The 21,725-nt window shown below is 37.4% G+C and overlaps 1 protein-coding gene across 9 annotated transcripts in view; it reads left to right on the top strand.

Moving 5' to 3' along the window:
* The window catches only part of GNG2 (G protein subunit gamma 2), a 146,374-nt gene that overhangs the window by 62,466 nt on the left and 62,183 nt on the right, over positions 1-21,725 (top strand). For 3 of the 9 annotated variants that reach the window (XM_045567150.1, XM_045567164.1, XM_045567158.1), the window contains one exon: positions 2,461-2,496. The exons of 3 other annotated variants lie outside the window; for them this stretch is intronic. In XM_045567150.1, the coding sequence (XP_045423106.1) occupies positions 2,461-2,496 (36 nt within the window). Of the gene's footprint in view, positions 1-2,460; positions 2,506-21,725 lie in introns of those variants that run through there. 3 more of the 9 variants (XM_045567175.1, XM_045567205.1, XM_045567203.1) reach the window with 3 other exon arrangements.

Here is a 21,725-nt window from a genome sequence, read left to right as displayed (position 1 = left end):
ATAAGTTTTAGGAAGACTATCTTGAATGCCCAAGGGGAGGGGCTTGGAGTGCACAGTGTCTTGGAGACCTATTTGGCTCTAAGAACTTGGTGCTTCCTGACTCCCAGCGGTGGAGCATGAGCTACTTACCCCCATGTCAAGTTGCTGCATCTGGGTAAAGATGCTTGTTCACCCTTTCCTCCCTGCTACTGTGGTACCCTGCCCCTTGTCATCCACAGCAAAGCCAGACTCAGGAACTAGGAATACTGAAGGTCTCAGGGCCTCATCCCTTACATTTCCGTGGCTTTTTTTTTTTTGGAGATTTTTATTCTCTAAATCATTGGGACTAAGCAAAGGGAGGTATAATTGTACTTGAAAGAGCAATAAATTAGCTTCCCCAGAATAAGCATTTGACTTTAGGGAGCTGGCAGGCTGCTGCTTCTTCTTCTTCTTTTTTTAAATGTATTTAATTGTTTCCTATCTTCCAAACTCTCCTAGTTGATAAATTCAAAGAATTTTCTTTCAAGTCTATTCCCCCCCACAAAAGATTTAGTACTATCAGTCATTGAGGTAGGATCTAGCTTTCTGATGAGGATAGGTCCCAGACAGAATTGTGAATTCTTTTGATTTTCTCCTCATTCTCTTTTTGGGTTCCTTCCTTTTAGGATTTTCAATCTTGGTTGCATTTTGCTAAGACTAACTTCATTTCAGCTTCAAATCTCTACTGGTTTTTGTGAATCAACAAGTTCCAGAAGAAATGAAAACAGATCAAATCCTTATGCTGTAATTTAAACTCAGATTCTTTTCCAAAGAGAAATTAAAGAGTAAATGTAAATAAGAGATCAAAATGACTACTTTTTGAAGTTTTCCTTTTGGGGTGATAGAAATGTCTTGGAACCAGACAGAGGTGATAGTTGCATGACATTGTGAATGTACTAAATGCCATTAAATTGTACGCTTTAAAATGGTTAATGCTTAATTTTATATGTGGATTTTACCTCAATTAAAAAACAAAATGATGTTTGAACTTCAATAGGAAAAGATAAAAAGACTGTTTCTCCCTACCTTCAGTTTCTGGAACAAGTCTACATCCCTTTAAATACATTCATGTTAAATTTCTAGACCAAATTGTTATTCTATTCTGTTCCATTACTGGGAGAAGATATCTGGATTAAAAGTGTCTGCAACACAGAACTAATGAGGAAACTCTCAAAAGGGTGAAAGAGGAACATCTCTGAGAGTTAAGACATTAGTCGTTCATTCTTAAGATGTGTAGTTTCTGTTACTAGATTATAAACTGGCCTATAGTTTGCAAAGTTGATCACAATAAAAATCTGTTTTTTTAAGTAAAAAAATTTGAAACATTGGACTTTCTTCCACCTATCAGGGGATAGAAGTCATATCAGCTAGGTTGGAAAGTTTTTTAATAGCCTATAGTAACAGACTGCAGTTGGTAATGATAAAATAGAAAGATTCCAGATGTGATAACTTTAATGAAATGTGAGCAAGGTAACAAATGTCATATATAGAAATGTTATTATTAAAATATCTCCCTAAGATATCCCAAAAGACCATTACCTGATAGGGACTTGTTTCAAGGGATGACTGTGTGGGGGTTCACAAACAATCCTTTGTTTAATTGTGAAACTTAGGGCTTTAAATTTCTTCTAGATTTAGAGGCAACCATTTTAACCTTTCTACAGAGATGTAACTAGGCAACCAGTATAGCACTTAACCAGTGCATAGCATCCAAACTTCATAGCTATTACATCATTTAAAAAAATAGTATTTAAATCTCTTTTAGCTTTGGCATATGCTGCCATGTAACCTTTAATTTCTTAGAAAATATCATGCAAATCCTCAGCTGTAAAATGGTATGGTTCCTAGAAGCCCAGCATCCTCTGATTTTAATAAGGAAGTGTGCTTATAAGAACAGTAATAGTGTTGAGAGGTAGCCACATGCACTGTGTTTTATAATTGGGAATTAAGAAGGTAGGTTTCATTTTTGGAGTATGAATTTGTAAGAGTTTAAAACCATATCCTCAGCAGGTGGTAATGCACATTCCTTCTAATGCAATTCATGGGATATATACATTTGGGGTGATAGAAATGTCTTGGAACCAGATAGAGGTGATAGTTGCACAGAGATGAAAACTACGTTCTATTTCAGTGAAGTTGATTTTACTTTGCTGACTAGATGGTAACTGGAAATATCTAGTTTGATCAACAAGCAAGAATTTATTGAAAGCTTTTTATGTGCCAGATACTACACTAGGTATATGCTGTACTCATTTTCTATGATAACCATGCTTGTAATTTTTTTAACTAGTTTTTTTTATTATGAAAGGAATATATGTTATGTAAAGGATTTAAAAAGTAGTAGAGACAGGCATAAGTGAAAAATAAAAGTTTCTTCCCACCAAATTCTAGCTTCACTCTCTGGAGGTAACCACTGTTGATAAGTTTCTTGCTATCTTCCAGAAATTTTCCATCTCCCAGTTACTCTGTATTGAAAAGGTGAGTGTGGTAAGTGCCATTGAACCATCTGTTCATAAGTTTTTCTTCTGAGCTAAGTTTTGAATTTTGGGACACTATTTGATGCTTCTTTTTGAAATGTGCCTTTTAAAACTGAAAGAGTGGAAATGTCAGAACCAAAGTGATGCTTATAGAGAGGGCTGATGGTAGCGAGAACTACAACTGAAGAATGTTAATGTGTAATTTTAGCCTCCTAACATTTACATAGGGAACTTGAGCAATAAACCTTAATGCAGTTCTGTGATGATTTTCAAAGTCATCTGGAGTACATTATCTCCTTTTATCCTTCTGATGAACCTGTGACGCAGGAATTGTTTACAAAGGAGGAAGCTGTGGCTCCCAGAGGTTAAGTGACTAGCCATTGGTCGTACAGCTGACCAGTGACAGGATCAGGACTAAAATCGAGTCTTTTCCGAGTTTCAGTCTTCAGCCAGACCACGTGGGTAACTGAAGGGACAAGCACAGGCTCACCTCTGTGGCTCCTGCAGCCAATGGCTGTGAAGTGACGGGGATGGGTGTGGTGGGGAGATCCCGCAGGTGTTCTGATCGTGCCCTTCGGGCAAGTTATTGAAGGCTGTACGTTCAAACTCCTCACAGTTTCCTCAGTGGCTGTTCTATCCTCATTTTGTTTGCTTGGTTGGTTAATCTTGGCCACAGGGCCAGGCACTTGACCGAAGCTGAGGAAGCCATAGTATTTCATCCCCAGACCACAGGGGTTGGTTCAGAGGGTGGGCATACAACCAGCGGGAGCCTGTAGGTTCTTCCTCTGGAATTTTCCAACTCAAGTTGAGGAAGAAGTCCCATTCCCTTCTGGTTTCAAGGCAGTAAGAATCGTGTGAGGCCGTGTTTCAGTCTGCTGAGAAGTCCAATGGACAGAAGAGAAGGAAATAGAGAGAGAGGGCGGGAGAGAGGGAAGGAGGGAGGGAGAGGGAGAGAAAGGAGGAGAGCTTCTAGTAACAGTTGGAGTCCACAAATCCAGTTGCTATGAGCCAATACATTTCCATTTTTTGCCTAAGCTACTATCAAGTTGCTACTGTTAATAAAAAAGAGTCTTGGCTGATACTCCAGGCCTTAGTTTCCACATCTGTAAAATAGGGGTTGTAATATTTGCCCTGACTATGTCTGAACTGCTGTAAGCATCAGTTGAGATAATGAATAGGGAAGCACTTTGTATTATAAATTAAAAAGTAGGGCACAAATGTAAGATGGTGTTATTCATATGTCACATTGAGTTAGAAAAAGTTGAAAGAATGAAATTACCACTCATCTGGAAAATAAGAAGTGAGAGCTAAGAGCCATCTGATGTTATGCAGAATTAAATGAAAGCTGCCAGGGTTCCCGAGATTTCCTTTCAAGATCTCCTTTCAAATACTCTAAAGTTTTGATAGATATCCATGATGAATACAAGAATAGCTCTTACCTTGCTATTAATAGCTCAGGATAATTCAATGGGTTTCTCTTTTCTAAACTCTGCCCTATTCTATAACAAATATACACACATACAATAACACAAACCAAACAAAAAAATAAAGCATCATATCAACATTTTAGCATTTTAGTGTTTTCACTTAAATGAGCTTTACAGATTCATGATAAATAACATTTTGGCTTCATCAAAGAAAAATCACTGAAGAAAATGAACCTTAAAGTAGCTGTTCTAGTTATACTTCATTTAGGAATGATACAGTTGAGGTGATTCTAAGGGTAGGAGGTTAGTTGTTTGGGGCTTAGACAGGATTAAGATCCATCTTTTCCTTAGTGGACTTATATCCTTGATATTAGCTCTAAGTAATCAAAATCTACGTGAGATTATAATTTATTCATGACACAAGAAGCATGACTTGACTTTTATAGCATTTTTCACTATATATGATAATACCTCTCAATGAGGGAAAACAGATGGTATCTCTCTGAAATCTTTGATTTGCCATTTATGCAGTTTTTATTGTAGCAAACATCTTTCTTTATATTTGATAATTAGAAACCCCAAAGTGGCTTAAAGCTTCAATATAGGTAGAATACCATATGCAAAATGGTTGAAGGCACCATGGAAATACAATTTACAAGCATGAAGAAGCATGATATGTCAGCCTGAAAATGATTTGCATTTTTCACATTTTAAAGTCTGTGAAATGTATCTACCACCTTCAGTATTCTCATAAGTTAGTGTGAATATGCCTTCTTACACAGGTGCTAGCTCATATTGATATGAGGTTGAATCTATGCTGTTTGACCACTTCCCCCAACACCTCACCTAGCCGTTGTTTATCTTTGCCTGGGCTTGGCGTCAACTCCATGAATGTCAGTGTTTCATATAAATGAGGACATGGAATAAGTTCATATTCTTTTTTTTTTTGAGACAGAGTCTCGCTCTGTTGCCCAGCTAGAGTGAGTGCCGTGGCGTCAGCCTAGCTCACAGCAACCTCAAACTCCTGGGCTTAAGTGATCCTACTGCCTCAGCCTCCCGAGTAGCTGGGAATACAGGCATGCACCACCATGCCTGGCTAATTTTTTTCTATATATATACTTTTAGTTGGCCAGCTAATTTCTTTCTATTTTTAGTAGAGATGGGGTCTCACTCTTGCTCAGGCTGGTCTTGAACTCCTGACCTCGAGCAATTCACCCGCCTCGACCTCCCAGAGTGCTAGGATTACAGGCGTGAGCGACCACGCCCGGCGTCATATTCTGATTAAGGTATACTCTTAGCCCTCAGAAAATGTCAGCTGTATTGGAAACAACTGTCATCCTCAAACTGGTTAATTTCATGAGTGCATATTAAAAAGAACACTTCCACGGATATGGGCAGAGTATATGGAAACTGCCAAAGACAGTGCAGTTCTCCAGGGCTCCTTTACCATCCTTGGGCCTGAGGGATGAGGCAGTGAGCAGAGGACCTCCTGAGTGAAGCTGTGGCCTCCAGGAAAGGGTATAGCTAGATTATGACAGCCTTGCAGATGGCCAGGCCAGGAAACAAATACCCTGAGTGGATCTCCCTCTCCCTCCAATTTCTTGCTCATGCTCCTCATTGGTCAAACCCAACTGGAAGACAAACAGCCAGGAAGCCTGCTACTGAGTCCATATAGTTAAATCTCTTGGGGCCTAGAGCCAGGATGGCCAATGGATTTGGAGGGGGAAATGGAAAATATCCAGCACCGTTAACTTTCATTATGAAAGTCTTTCATGAAAGAAATGCAGCATTTCCCCCACCCTCCAAAATATAGCTGTCTTACCAAAAAAATTGTTTAACCAACTTTCACATTTTCATTAATTTTACTTAGTCAAGGTCATAGCCCATGTTCCAATGGACCCAAATACAATGGTAGCATTTGGACAGAATTCAGTTGTTTGTGTGGTGAAAGATGATCCGGACGAGGTCCACAGAGTGAGGAACCTATCCTCATGCTTGCCCTTTTAGAGATGGGATAGCAACCTTGACTTGGAGTTCAAGTTTGCTGCAAAGAGTAGCTGGACACAGAGCAGCTTCACATAGCCCACGTTCTTGGGCCTCCCATGATCAAAGGAGTGACTGTTGTCCTATAGAAGTGCAATGCCTGGCTAGTGGGTTGAATGGCCAAGTTTTGGTTTTGTGCAGCTTGCTTTTAATATCAGGTGAATTATTTTCATTCCTTTGACCAGGGACCAGGATTACTTGCCTTGATCTAATCTAGATTAACGACTCAGATCCACTGAAAATGAATATAGCAACTGAGTCGGATAAATCCCCATAATTGGAGAAGTAATTTGTGGAAGCACAAAATGATAAGCAAAAGAAAATAAATGTGGAATGCTACCCTAAAGTGTAAGCCTCTCCTGTGGACAAGAAAATTCCCTGACTTGGGAAATGCTGGGAAGGGTTGGGTCTGTAATAGGAGCAGTGAGAGGCAGCATGGTGCAGAGAAAAAAGCATGGACTTTGGAGTTAAGACTAAGAGATCTCAGCATAATACTGACTGCAACCACCTTGGCATATTACTGAACTTTTTCAACCTCAAGTTTTCTCATGTATAAAATGATAGTAATTTGACTTGCTACAAAATTAATTGAAATTGTATATGCAAAATGAAGGCAGTGTTTTCCAAACAGTAGTCATGCAAATACTTTTTTTTTGGATATATACACTTTTTAAAAGCGGCTATATTGAAGTATGATTGACACACAAAAAACTGCACATATTTATTGTATGTGATTTGATAAGTTTGGATATATTCACTTTTAAAAACACTATTTCTTGACAACTTTATTGAGGTATAATTGAAATACAATAAATGACACCAATTTAAAGTGTATGATTTGATGAATTTTGACTGAATACACCATGAAAACCCTCACCACAATCAATATAATGAACATATCCATCCAGATGTTTCCTCATGCCCCGTGTTAATCTTTCCCTCTCATCCCCATCCCAGCATAATTACACTGAGATATATCCATGTTGTATCTGTCAACAATTAATTCTTTTTGTTGTAGAGTAGTATTATATTGGTGTACCGCAATATGTTCATTTGCTCACTTATTGGTGGACATTACTCAATTATATTTTAATTCCTTTCCCCTTCTTCTTTCCTCATGAACAGTATAAGAAAGAATTCTTATAATTGTGTGTTACCACAGCTGACATATCCATTAACAACCTCCAGGAGTAGTACAGTTTACGAGAATTGAGTATAAATGTAGATATAAAAGTAATTGTAATTATTAATCTGTGATTTAGCTTGAGTTCACAGGCGCTGTTTGGGTCCTTCTGTTTCCTAGGCTTTTGTTTCTTACCATAAATAAGCAACCTGGAGAAAACCACCCAAATGTCCAGCACCAGATGAGTGGATAAACAAAATTGTGGTATATCCACATGATGGATTATTCAGCCATAAAAAGGAACAAAGTACTGATACATGCTACAACATGGATGAACTCTGAAAACATACTGAGTGAAAGAAACCACATACAACAGGCCACATATATGGTTCCATTTACTGAAATGTCTAGAATAGGCAAATCCATACAGACAGAAAGTAGATCAGTGGTTTCAGGGGCTGAGGGGAGGGAGGAAGGAGAAAGGAAAGGTGACTGCTGGTGGATAAAGCTCTTTTTGGGGTGATGAAAATGTTCTGAAATTTGATAGTGGGGATGGATGCATAACTGAATATACTAAAAATCACTGTTATTGTATACCTTAAAAGAGTGACCTTTATGATATTTCATTATATCTCAATAAAGTTGTTATTTTGTAAAATCAATCTGAAAAACTGTGCTTGGGAAAAAACATTCAAGAGCAGCAATTACTTTAATTTCCCTTTTGTTGTTTGCTACAGGGAAAATTTAAAGCTCTTTACCTCGTTGATTATGCTGGACCTGTATTTCCAGGTCTTGAGCACAAAGTGGAACTTTCCAGCATTAGGAAGTAAAAATATATCTGCAAATAAATTGTAAGTTGTATTTGCAGATATGAGTTAGTTCAATATCATATTGTTTTGGTTTATTTGAGATGATAAAGTCTCTGTAGTTACTTTGACTTTTTTATATTTTCCTTTCCTTTTAAAAATAGCATGCATTCAGATTGTCTAATCACTCTTTCCTCTAGCCTTACTTGGTTAACTAGATACAGGATATCCTGTCAGTAAAGCATCTTAGCTAAATCCGATTATCTGACAAACTCCTAACAGCAGTAGATAGAACAGAGTGAGTAAAATAGAAGTTGAAATACTCAAAATAATCCTTGGAAAGGAAAATAATCCTTGGTTCCAGGCAGCTGTGGGGGCTGGGAATAAGGACAGACTTCCTCCCTTTCTAATTGTCTTCCTTCACCTGGTGAAACACCGCCTTATTTAGAATGCTTTCAGCTGCTCTACTGCTGTGGATCAGGACCAACAACGTAATATCTGGAAATAGAACTCCACCTGGTATGCTCCCAGTAAATCTGTGTTTCCTGGGTTCACATGATTTGTAGTTGAGAAAAGGCATTTTTTTCCCTACTCTCAAAAATCTTACTAGCCAAAGTTTGAGTTTTGGTGTCATTTATTTTAAATCTTAAAGTGAATGAAAGGTATCATTACCCATGGTAACAGTAAAACCAGCATAACTCTACTCAGAAATGTTACCTTTGCTTTTTGCTATAACATGGCAAGTTTTCCCAAGGTGACCTGAAAACTTTTATGTTGGAGTGTGTGTTTAGCTTGTTTTCTGTTATATTCTCTCTGGCTTCTGGTGTACTACAAAAAATTGCCTAACTTTCCATTTTACCCTGGCACTGGAAGAACACGGCTCCCAGGGATGTTCGTTCCTTTGAGTATTACTCTAGATACATTCATTCTCTTATGTATTAAGTATCTACAACATAAAGTATACCTGGAAAACGGGTAAGTGGCTTCTCCAATAAGAGGATGAGCTTTGTAGAGGAGGAAAAATAAGTTTTCTTCAACATTCATAGGTTCTGAGTCAGAATGGACCCCTGTAACAAAAGACAAATTAACAAGAAAAAAGCAAACAGAAGTTTATTAATGTATATTTCATATATACATGGGGGACACCCAAGGAACAAGTAGTTTTCAGAGAAATAGCTTTGAATTCCAGCTTATGGAGCACCTCAACAAAGAACAGTAAATCTTTAGAGAAGTGAGAAGTCAATGAAAAGGACTTTGAGTCTCTAGAGGCAGCAACTTGGGGGAAGGTAAATAAATGGTAGATAAAGGCTACTTAGTAAAGGGTGCTTATATAGATTCCTATCTCCAGACCATTAAGCGTCTAAAGTTGTGATCAGTGGTTAACTTTTCTGCTACCTGGTAGAGGAGGAGGAAGGGGGAGGGATGTAGGATACCTTTTGTCTTTGTAAATCCATGTCCTGCTTTTAGGCTAATGGAGGAAGGGCAGAGAGCTTTCCTGCATCTGCCTCTTCTTACTAGCCTTCAGCTCAACAGTCCTTCATATTCAGGGGTTGTATATTCTGGTCTCCCACAGCTTCGCAGGCATGAACCAACCTATACCTAAATTCTTTGTGTGTGTATGTGTGTAGCATACCACACATCAAAAGAGTACATATATGCACACACATACGTATTAAAAGACTATTAATAAATGCACATACATTCTCTATCTTTTAAGTATCACCTTTCACAATTCCTGTATCCCTCTCTCTAATTCCATCTTCTTTTTTCCTCCTTCCCAAAAAGCCATTATTTGAACTTTTTATTTATCATTCCCCTGCTTTTACTTACATTGTTCAGTTTTGCCTGTTTTTGAACTTTAAATAAATAGAATCATGTTTTTTCTCTGGCTTAGATTTTTACCCAACAGTATGTTTTGAGATTCATCTGGATGGTTGTACATAGCTGTAGTTCACTCATTTTCACTGGTATCTAGCATTAATTAGTGTATCATTGTCATTCTTCTACTGTATGCAATATTATACCCACTTTATTCATCCTACCCATTTTGGGCATTTGGGTTGTCTCCAGCTTTTCGCTCTGATGCACAATGCTACTGTGTGCATTCTGTGTATGTCCCCTAGTCCACATCCAGGAGTTTTTCTCGGACATTCCCTTTGGAGTTCAGTTGCTAGGGCATAAAACATGCAAATGTTCAGCTTTACTAGGTTGACCATTAGTGGTTGCACCAATTTACTCTTCATTAGCAGTGTAAAGAGTTCCTGTTGCTCCACTTGTCAACAGTAAAGTGTTGACAAGTTAAGTGTTGAACTGAACTGTCATTCAGCTCTCTGAATTTTAATTTTTACTGGTTTTGTTGCAAATATATTTTTAAATTCTTTTTTTAAATAAAAAATTGGGTTTTCATTGTTAACTCTCTTGGTGAAAAAGACAAGGAAATAAATTGGTTTTTGTTTATTACATTTGATAAAGTTAAATGCATCATTAAGGTAGGCTTTGCCCCTAAATACATGTTTTCAAGCAATATCAAGCCTAAAATTCTTTTTTCTTTAAATATTTTCATTCTTAGATATTTTTACAAAAGTAACATGTTCTTGTTTTTACAAATAAAAAGCTATATAAAGACATTCATTTCCCGCTTCCTCCCCTGCCTCTCCCCTTCCCCAGATAACCAGTGTTAGTGCTTTGGGGTGCATCATTGCATGTTTTTCTCATAAATATGTAATAAAAGTATGTTAAATTGCAACTTATGAGATTGTCATTTTATTAGGTCAATGGCAGTTGAATATCAGCAATTTCATGTAGTTCAGTCACGTACATTCATATCATGTAGTCTGGGGATTTTTCAAGTATGAGTTACTATATAACTGTGTTTTTACATGATAAATGTCACAGGCGTTCACCTCGCCCATAGGTGTGGATCTAATTCATTCATGTTAATGATTGCATAGTGTTGACACCATTGACCCATGTGGAGAGACATTAACTTGGTCTCCCTTGGCTGTGGTGTTTCTTTTAACTAAACTGTCCTTATACACCAGTGTTTCACTCTGGTTTAATCCCAGCAGGGGTTTTGTTGAATCAAAGGGCACATGTTTCTTAAATTTTAAACTATATTGCTAGATTTCTTTCCAAAAAGGTTGTAGCAATTCAGATTCCCATTAGCAAGTAGGAGGCTACTTGTTTTTTATAGTCTAGTCACCACTGAGAATTACCACCTTATCAGATGAAGAATCGTATTCTATTTTAATTTGCATTCCCCTGAATTCTGACAAAATTGAGTATATTTTCATGTTTTCATTAATCTTTCACATTTTATCTTCTGTGAATTGTCATTTTGTATCTTTTGCCCATGTCTCTACAAGGTTGACTCCTCCTTCATTTTATACAGAAGCTTAGTTTATTAGTAATAATTTGTCTGCTTTACCTGACACAGTTATATTCATTTCCCAGTCTATAATTTTTCTTCGATTTTGTTTATAGTAGCTTTTGCCGTGCCTTTTTTTTTTTTTTTTTCAGTGTTTAGCCACATGTCTTTTACTTTATGGCTCCTTGGCTTTTTGTCTTGGTTAGGACCATTTCTTCTATCCAGGTGATATAAATATCTTCCTTACTCTTCTTCTAATATTTTTTAAAATACATTTTTTCACATGCATATATTAAATCCACCTGGAAAATATTTTTTATATGGTGTGAGGTATGAATATAACTTTATGTTCCTCCAAATAGCCAAGGCTAACGACACCATTTACTTTAAAAACATCCTCTTTTATCTACTGACTTAAAATGCCACCTTAGTCATATATTGTTTCCACATATACTTGGATCAATTTCTGTACTTTGTATTATATTTCCTGGATTTATTTTCTATTCCTATGTCAATATGATGCCATCTTGATTATAATACTTTTGTTTTCGGTTTTAATATCTAAAAAGCAACTGATTGCATTTCACTGTTATTCATCTTCAATATTTCTTGATATTGTTTGACATTTATTTTCCACATAAACTTTAAACTCATTTTATTACAGTCTAAAAAGGGAGAAACAACCACTGGAGATTCTGATTACAACTGCATTAAAATCATATATCACTGGAAAGAATCAACTTTATTTATATTCAGTTTTTTCCATCTGGAAACTTGCCTCTCAGTGCAAGTATTGTTTTATATTCTTTAATAATATTTTACAATGGTTTCAAATAGGTACCATAGCTTTCTTTTAAGTAAGGAAGTTGGGAATTTGGTAAAATGGCTGAATGTATGATAAATGTAGAAATAAATAGCTTTCCTTCTCTTAATGCTAACACTTGTTCTCAGAATAAAATACAGAGGAGTCCCTAGTTCAGATCCCCAGAGACAGCTGTGGTTAACTGGACTTAAGGATGTTAAAGAAGAGCTTTCTGCCACTTGACCTCATTGTAACTTTCCTACCACGGGTCAGCATTGTTATGGATGCAGACAGCACTCTGAGCTCTGTGTAATTAGACATGTTGTTTCTTTTATAGTTCTAGAGCAGCCATGATTTTGTTAAATGTTAAATCCTCATGGGGAAAATAATTATTGTATTTACATTCCAATTTTCTTTGAAGCATAATTTTTATCTGTTGGACAGAGGCCCATTTGAAAATAAAACCTCAAGATATAAGCTATTGGTAGATAGAGGTAGACAGAGGAATCTTATTAATACTTGTTGGAGAAATTTTTCATCAGTTATAAAAAAATCTAGTACATTACTTCTATACTTTTTTTCTTGAGACTAAAATTTACCAATAGAAATATTTTTGCCACTGGGAAGCTCATGGCCTAAGAAGCAGTGTATATAGCCTTCTTCATATTAAACTCATTAAAATACCAATGAAAATGTCTCAAACAAAAATCTTCAACAGTAACCACAACATCCAAAAAAACAAGTCAAAGAAGAATTTTTAAAGTAACCTAACTAATTTTTAAAACTTGTAATTACAAAGGACAAAACTGTAAAAGAATAGAAAAAAGAACAATAAACTTAAAAATTGTCTGATACAACTTTTGAGACAACTAAAAAGTCTCAATCAGAATTCGAAAGAATATTCAGCTATACTCCAAGTGAGAAAAAAAGATGTAAAGCCAGGAAACAAAAGCCATGTAGTATAACTTGAAATATCACAATTAGCATTTCCAGAAGTAGTAAGGAAAAGAGTTTACATGGAGTACTACTAAATAGTTAATCATGAAAGCCTATTTATTAACTACAGAATCAAATTGAAAATTAGTTGGCTTAAATAAACTCATGTAAATAATGCTGGACCAAAATGATCTATTTCTAGAAAGGAGCACCCGTGTTTTAACTTAACAATGATAGGGGTAAGTACTTGAACCAATATAGTAAGTAAATTTTAAAGCATCAACAATTTAAGATAGAAAGTATTTCCAGAATTAATCAAAGACTTGGCCTATATATTGGGAAATTAATCTGGAAACTAACAGCCAGAGAAAGATATCAAGACATTTACCTATAACATTTTCAAATTTCAATGAGGAAGAAATCTTAAAACATCTGGAAAGACCAGATAACATTCCAAACACTGATTTCAGATGCAGCCAAAATTGAGACCATGAACTCCCCACGGAAATGAAACAACATCTGCAGCTCTCTTTATGGAAAAAAATTATCCAGGCAAGATGTCATTCATTGGGAAAGCTAAAGAAAGATGTTCACATATCCCACCAACCCTAAATAGTCACTGACCTTACACTTTGGGTCAAAATAGGAATTTCTTCACACTGTGGCCACCTTATCAAGTCCTACTCTCAAGATGGAATACTAAAAACACTAGGAAGGATCAATGCACCTGACCGTAGTCCCACTGCAAAGTAAAATTTCAATCTAAAACTTAAAGGGAAGAGAGAAAAGGGACTAATATTTAGGAAGCATCTACTATTATCAAGTTCCTTATAATACATTATTTCATTTAGTCTGTAAAAACCCTGGTAACACGATCCCCTTGTTTCAGATGGGAAAACAGTGTCAAAGAGGTTAAGTAATTTGCTAAGTAGTAGAGTCAGAATTTGAATATGTGTTTTTCTGACGCCCAAGTAAAGTAGAAGTTTCAGAATAACAGACCCAAAACTGAGAATGAGATGAGATTAGGAAGGACTAAAACCAATAGCTCAAATGTTCTTTTTTACCCACAGAAGGAAGCCTAAGAATTTTGAGTGTTATCATGGCTATAACTAGAAGTCAATAGAAAAATGAATTTGATTTTCATGGTTTGTGTGTATGTATATGTATGTGCAGGTTTGATTTAAGTAAAAATAATTTAACTTGATAATTTTTTCCAAACATTTCAGAAGAAGGAAGCATATATATGGTGCTTAATTAATACCTGTGGCATTTACAAAATGAAATAAGGAATAGCAAAACTAAGAGAAAACGAAGAATGATAGATGGGCAAAATATAACCATCATAATGAAGTTAAATATGCCACATAAAACAGACGCACTTAAAACAAAAGGTCATACATTAAAACGCAAGGCAGGATTATAACACATTAAACAAATCATAAGGAAACAGAATAATATCCTATTGTTAAGCATAACATAAAGCAAAAACAGATGAATATATGACTTATATAATGATAAAGGCCATCACAAATAAGTATAGGGGAAAGGTGTTAAAAACAGAAGGAACAAGTAAATACTGTTACAATGTGGAAGACGCCGCTCTCGTCGGGTGGCATCCTTTTTGCCACAATCCAGGAGTTAAAGTTGATTTACAGGCTATATTCCAAGAGCCCTCAGGGCCAGAGAAGAACTTTGGCCTTTTGAAATTTAGGAATATATGTTGTATCACTCCTGCTTTACTAATGCTAATTAAAGTTGGACAGTCCAGGTTCATCCGGACTGAGATGCAGTAGGATCAAACCATTCACTTATAGTCAGGAAATGTACGGGTTTCCTTGGCTTGACCATATAGGGGAGGACAAAAGACTTCATAACGTCAGGCAGCTATAAAAGTGATGGCCTGTATAGCTAACGAGAGTGGAAGCAGATGCAGGAGGCAGGGTTGCCATGGTGTACAACTCTGGGGTGGGGGAGGGTCCTGGGAATAAACCTGTAATGTATTACAAAAAGGAAAATGTTAGACATTAAGAGGTGTCACTTGGGCAGGCTCTACAGATGGAACCAGATTTCTAGTTGAATCAGCACTCAAGTGGTAACTTCAAAAAAAGGAGAGAGGGATTGAGAAATTTGATGAAAAAGTTATTAGGTGGATGAATTAGTGATCCAATTCTTCCGAGGAACATAAGCCTATCTGTAATGTTGCCTTTATTGCTGAGTAGATTACCAAATAGTTTAGGGTTCCTTCTCACCTGGTTCTGGGAGGGCAGGGAACTCTTTGGTGGAAGGCTGGGTGGAGCTGAACATGGCCAGGGAGACAGAGAATGTCACTGGCCCTGACTTGTTGGAATCAGGGTCCCAGAGTGCTGTACCAGCAGCATGTTCCGCAATGTGTTGAAGGAATAATGTTTTAAAGCAAGGCAACAGGAAATATTGGCATAATACTAACATTCTTTTCAAGTCCTGACTTAAAATGAGGTGGTTGGGAGGCTGGAAAGTAGGAAAGGGTCTATCAGCAGAGAGACCCTCTGGCCATGGATTTAACCTTCCCTGACTGTTCTCTGGAGGGTTCTTGCTTTCTGGGTATTGTTTTCCATTTATTTTATTTTCCGTCTATGGCCTAGGCTTCTCAAGTGAATTGTTTGTATCCTGTGGTTACATAGGTTAGAGACCATGGCTTCTAGTTTACAGATCTCATATTCTGAAAATTTTGGAGTGGCATTATTCCAGCTATTTCCCCAAGCTGCTTTTGAGGCTAATATCATTGCTTAAAGATGATTGTGAAATATTTAAATTACACAGGAAAGGACAGAAAATTTCTTTCTTTCTTAGTGGTTCTTTTGAATGACTTACAAGAGCAATTTTAAGGGTAGAAGCAGCCCCTGCATTTAGGTTTTTGCTGGCTCTGACATGCATTTGGGTAGGTACAGGAAGGAATGTCACTGGAGAAAAGATTGTTCTCCTAGCTCTTCCCTTGCTTCCTCGTCCCTATTTAGTAAAAGTGAAAGATACAAGTAACATGAAACAAAACTAAAAAAGATCACTCGTTAAAGAAAGAAAGAGAAAATTGTTAAAATAACAGTTCCAGCAAAAGCTCAGTAGAACAAACAAAACAGCCACAAAGGACCAGAGAAAGTTCTTTGTCTGAATTAAAAATAACTAAAAATGGTTGTGTGTGCACTGAATACAAATGTGCACTTCATTGCAGAGCCCTGCAACTGTGTAACTTTGCAACCTCTGAGAAGAGGGATGCCTATACCGCCTGCAGGAAAGAGCTTCCCAGACAGCTGCTCCTGGGGCCAAGGCACTGCCCCCGTCTTCTTTGACAGTCACCTACAGCATGTGCACGTTGTCAACACTCCCTTCATTGTTCCTGCTACGATGCCATGAGGCTGGTGGAAATCAAATAGATTAGGGTGATCTACACCACTCTTTAATAAAGACCTTAAGGTTCTGATATATTTGTCCTCCAGTAGCAGTGAAGAGAAATGGGGGAAAAAGGAGGAAGGGCAGCTGTGATTAAATCTCCATATCTGATGGTGCCTTGTTGAGCTTTCTGGAAACCTGTCTCTACTCTGGAATTGAACTTTATGGACCTGTGTGTGTCCAAGTGTATGAGACTTTCCCTTTGAATGCTACCCCTGTCTCTACAGCTTGCTTCTGGCCCAACCCCTTTCTGACAAATAGAGTTTGCTCTTGGGCTTGTTTGGAGAAGTCAGTTCTTTCCCCTCTCCCAGCCCACTTCTGCACATCAGCTCTTGACTGGCCTTGCCTCTGCCACGTTCCAGCCTCTCTCCCACTGAGGCCACAGACTCTGAACCAGCCCCTCCCTGGGGCTCGGGCCATCCCTAGCCCAGGCCTTTGTTGGAACTGAAGTAAGAATGGTTCTGACAATAAGTAGAATTATGATTTATGTTCAAAATTGAGGGTAGAGAGAGGAAAATACACTTTTTTGTTTTGTTTAGTGGTGGCAAAATACCCATAACATAAAGTTTACCATCTTAACTGTTTTTAAGTGTACAGTTCAGTGGCATTAAGTACATTCACACTGTTGTGCAACCATCACCACCATCCTTCTACAGAACTCTTTTATCTGGCAAAACTGAAACTCTGTACTGATTATACAATAGCTCCCCAGTCTCCCCTCCCCTCAGCCTCTGGTACCATCGTTCTAGTTTCTGTCTCTGTGAATTTCACTATTCCACGTACCTGTAAGTGGAATCACACGGCATTTCTCTTTTTTTATGACTGACTTATTTCACCTAGCATAACATCTTCAAGGTTCACCCATGTTGTAGCATGTATCAGAATTTCCATCCTTTTTAAGGGTGAATAATATTGCATTATAAGTATATGTGTCAGCATTTCTTCAAAGAAGATATACAAATGATCAATAAGCACATAAAAAGATCTCAAGATCACTAATCATTAGGGACATGCAAATAGAAACGGCACCACTTCACACCCATTAGAATGGCTACTATTTAAAAAAAAAACAGAAGATAAGTAATTGGTGAGGATACAGAAAAATTGGAGCCCTGGTGCATTTCTTTGTTTATCCATTCACCCATCAATGGACACTTGGGTTGCTTCTACCTTTTAGCTATTGTGAATAATGCTACTGTGAGCATGGTGGTACAAATATGTTTTCAAGACCCTGATTTCAATCCTTTTGGATACATACAACTGGACTTGCTGGATCATATGGTAATTCTATTTTTAATTTTTTTAGGAACCATCATGCTGTTTTCCATAGCAGCTATACTATTTTACATTCTCAGCAACAATGCACCAGGGCTCCAATTTTTCTGTATCCTCACCAATTACTTGTTATCTTCTGTTTTTTTTAAATAGTAGCCATTCTAATGGGTGTGAAGTGGTGCTGTTTCTATTTGCATGTCCCTAATGATTAGTGATCTTGAGATCTTTTTATGTGCTTATTGATCATTTGTATATCTTCTTTGAAGAAATGCTGATTCACATCCTTTTCCCATTTTTTTGAATTGGGTTGTTTGGTTTTTTTATTGTTGTTGAGTTGTAAGAGTTTTTTATATATCCTGGATCCTATTAGGTATAGGATTTATAAATATTTTCTCCCATTCTCTGGGTTGCTTTTTGACTCTAATTGTACCCCTCAATGCACAGAAGTTTTAAATTTTGATACAGTCGAATTTAATTGTTTTTTTCTTTTGTTGCTTATGGAAAATAGATGGTATTCTCTTAGACTCATAAGAAGTTATAAAAATGTATCCTCTACCTGAACACAAGGAAACTTTCAATAAGAACTGAGAAATCAGGCCGGGCGCGGTGGCTCACGCCTGTAATCCTAGCTCTCTGGGAGGCCAAGGCGTGTGGATCGCTCGAGGTCAGGAGTTCGAGACCAGCCTGAGCAAGAGCAAGACCCCGTCTCTACTAAAAAAAAAAAAAAAAAAATAGAAAAGAAATTATACGGACAGCTAAAAACATACATATATATAGAAAAAATTAGCCGGGCATGGTGGCACATGCCTGTAGTCCCAGCTACTTGGGAAGCTGAGGCAGGAGGATCGCTTGAGCCCAGGAGTTTGAGGTTGCTGTGAGCTAGGCTGACGCCACGGCACTCTAGCCCGGGCAACAGAGTGAGACTCTGTCTTAAAAAAAAAAAAAAAAAAAAGAACTGAGAAATCAGAAATTATGCATATTATATGTCAAATTCTATGAACATAGTACAACTCTTTATTATAGTGGTAATATAGAAACTATATTTAAAACATTTGGTCATACCTAACAATACAAAGGAGAAATATATTAGTTTTAAGATTGCTACAGTCTTCATTCCTTTCTTCCCCGGAATTAAGATAACTGTTGGACAGAGAAGAGAAGGGGTGGACAAGGTTTGAGAATGGGAAGAAGGAAAAGGGCAGTGGCCTTTGGGAGCACCTGTGATCTGTCAGGGGATTTGGGGATGTTATTTTATTAACGTCTCACACCAGGCCTGAGAGGGAGGCATTGCTGTTGCCATTTCCCAGTCTAAGCCCTGATATCTTGCCCAAAGTCACAGTTATCAAGCAGCAGGGCTTGGGTGGGGACCTCAAAGCCTGTTTTTTCCCCCTAACCTATCACCACATTAATTAATAGTTAACCAGGTTAGCAATTTCAATTGAAATATTGATGGGACAATTTTATGGAATGTAATGATTATTTTAAAACTAATTGGTAAGAATTAACTTTCAAACAATCAAAGAAAAAGAAATAATCAAGGAGAATTAGCCCCACTAGATATTGAAAATATCTTATAATGTCTCACAATCCAAAATAGTGTGATGTAAAAATAGAAATTTAAACAGATTATTGTGGTGGAATAAAGAGCATAAGAATAAACCTTCATACAAATATATAATACTCCAAACTGAAACGATTTACAGGAAAAAGTGACTCAATGTTTTATCAAGGCTGGGATTACTAGAGGTCCACATTTAGAATAAGTACTAGGTCAGGTTCCACACTGGCCAGAAGTTTTGTTTGACCAAAGGGTTGTGTGTGTGTGTGTGTGTGTGTGTGTGTGTGTGTGTGTGTGTGTGTGTGTATTTGAATGCTTCTATTGGGGCATCCAGGTTACAATTTCTCAGGAAATCTACCATTCCCTGTAATGCTAATGTTGTTAAATTTGTATTTCTGTACCTGCCTGGCCCCTTTGGCATTTAAGTGTGACTCTTGATTTATACTAATTCTAGGTAACTGATTCTCAAAATTGAGCAGGCATCAGAATCACCCAGAGGTCTTATTAAAACCCAGATTGCTGGACACTAAGCCCAGAGTTTCTGCTTTGGAAGGTCTGGGATGGGGCCCCCAAACTTGCGTTTCTAACAAGTTCCTAGATGAAGTGTAGTTCCTGGACCTGAGATAAGTACATAAATTGAGAGTGAGCATTTAGAAACTTTTATACTTTCAAAAAATTTATGTTTTACAGAGTCATTTGGGTTCTTTGGAATCTAATAAAAAATCAGGTTTGCATTTTCTACGATTTTTTATTTTTCTAGTTATGTATGTTTATTGGATTTTACAATAGTATTGGTCCACAAGGGATTATAAATTTAAAGTAAATGAACAAAAAATGTGCACACAGCCATGGATAGTTTGTGAAGCACTGTCACTGGGTCTTGACCAGCTGGTGTGTCCCTTGGTGGAGGCACGTGACCTGGAGTAGGCCACAGCCTGCAGGCCCAGAAACTTGATCTGGTAGAAGACCCAGAATTGGTTTAAGTACAACGCAGACACACGCTGTCAGTCCCACAAAGAACAGGAATGTAAAACCACATGCCAATGCCAATTTATTCATTTACCAGGAAAACTGAAACTACCCACTGGTTGGTTATTCATGCTGGCCTGTCCAGTGAATCACTTCCCTGATGGGGAAACTAAATTATATCCCAGAGGTTACTTAGTGAGCATGGAAATGGAAAAAAAAAAAGCAAGTTACATGGTTTGTATGTTTGGTGACATTAGGCTGAGTACCTCCTGAAGATGTAGTCCCCCAGTATACACTTGCCAAGTGAACCCCACCGTCCCTTGGTGAGTACTTGGATGGATGGACATTTCCTTTTGAAACTTCCACTGCAGACCCATCAATTTCCCCTTCCTCACTGACAAATGATGAAATTAATTCAGTCAGGTTACTGCTGTCAATCTAGTCAGCCTTGTCTGAGAGTTACTCTGCTTCTTTGACAATATCTTTGCACATCTCCAGTGCAACCCATTGGGTTGTGATTGTCAAAGTCAGCTTTGAAAAAGTTAAGAACATGAGTCTCATACAAATACAAATACATGTCAAAGATTTAATGAACTCAATAAAGGTAACAGTGAAAAACCTGATTTAAAGAACACAAGAGGCTGGGTGTGGTGGCTCACACCTGTAATCCTAGCACTCTGGGAGGCCAAGGCGGGTGGATCGTTTGAGGTCAGGAGTTCAAGACCAGCCTGAGCAAGAGTGAGACTCCCTTCTCTACTAAAAGTAGAAAGAAATTATCTGGACAACTAAAAATATATAGAAAAAATTAGCCAGGCATGGTGGCGCGTGCCTGTAGTCCCAGCTACTCAGGAGGCTGAGGCAGAAGGATTGCTTGAGCCCCGGAGTTTGAGGTTGCTGTGAGCTAGCCCGACACCACGGCACTCTAGCCCAGTCCACAGAGCAAGACTCTGTCTCAAAAAAAAAAAAAAAGAACCTAAAAAAATTTTACGAAAAAAAGAACACAAGAGACTGAGTGTATAAAACCAATGAAAGAAAAAATACTGAAATAAGATTGCCAAATTAGATACAAAACTGGTTAATGTCCTATAGGGCAATAAAGCTATAACCCTTGGGGTTATTTTTTCATTCAAATAACTTTCAACTCTACCAGACAAAAATAATTTGTAATTTATTAATACTCTATAAGTGAACTTCTAACTTTACAGAGTCTGGGCCTTTTTATTATATTTTTAAAAAGTGTTTTTCTCCTACCGTGTGAGATGAACCTGAGCTCTAGTGTGATATTGGAAGAGCACACGGTAATGTTTCTGCCTTCTATGTGAGCTTTGGAAAATTTTCCTTAACAGACTTCGTAGTTTTACTTCCAAAGAGCAATTCTGTTTCCATGATCTCTGGAAGAGAGTAACGATGGGTCTAGGGGACAGAGCAGAGAGCAACTTTCATCTTTGTAAGATTTTTCCAACTGAAATGACTTGGCCTTAATGATATTTTGGAAACTCAA

The sequence above is a fragment of the Lemur catta genome, chromosome 1 (assembly GCF_020740605.2).
Source record: "Lemur catta isolate mLemCat1 chromosome 1, mLemCat1.pri, whole genome shotgun sequence".
Lineage (NCBI taxonomy): Eukaryota > Metazoa > Chordata > Mammalia > Primates > Lemuridae > Lemur > Lemur catta.
This window is presented reverse-complemented; position numbering and strand designations above follow the sequence as displayed.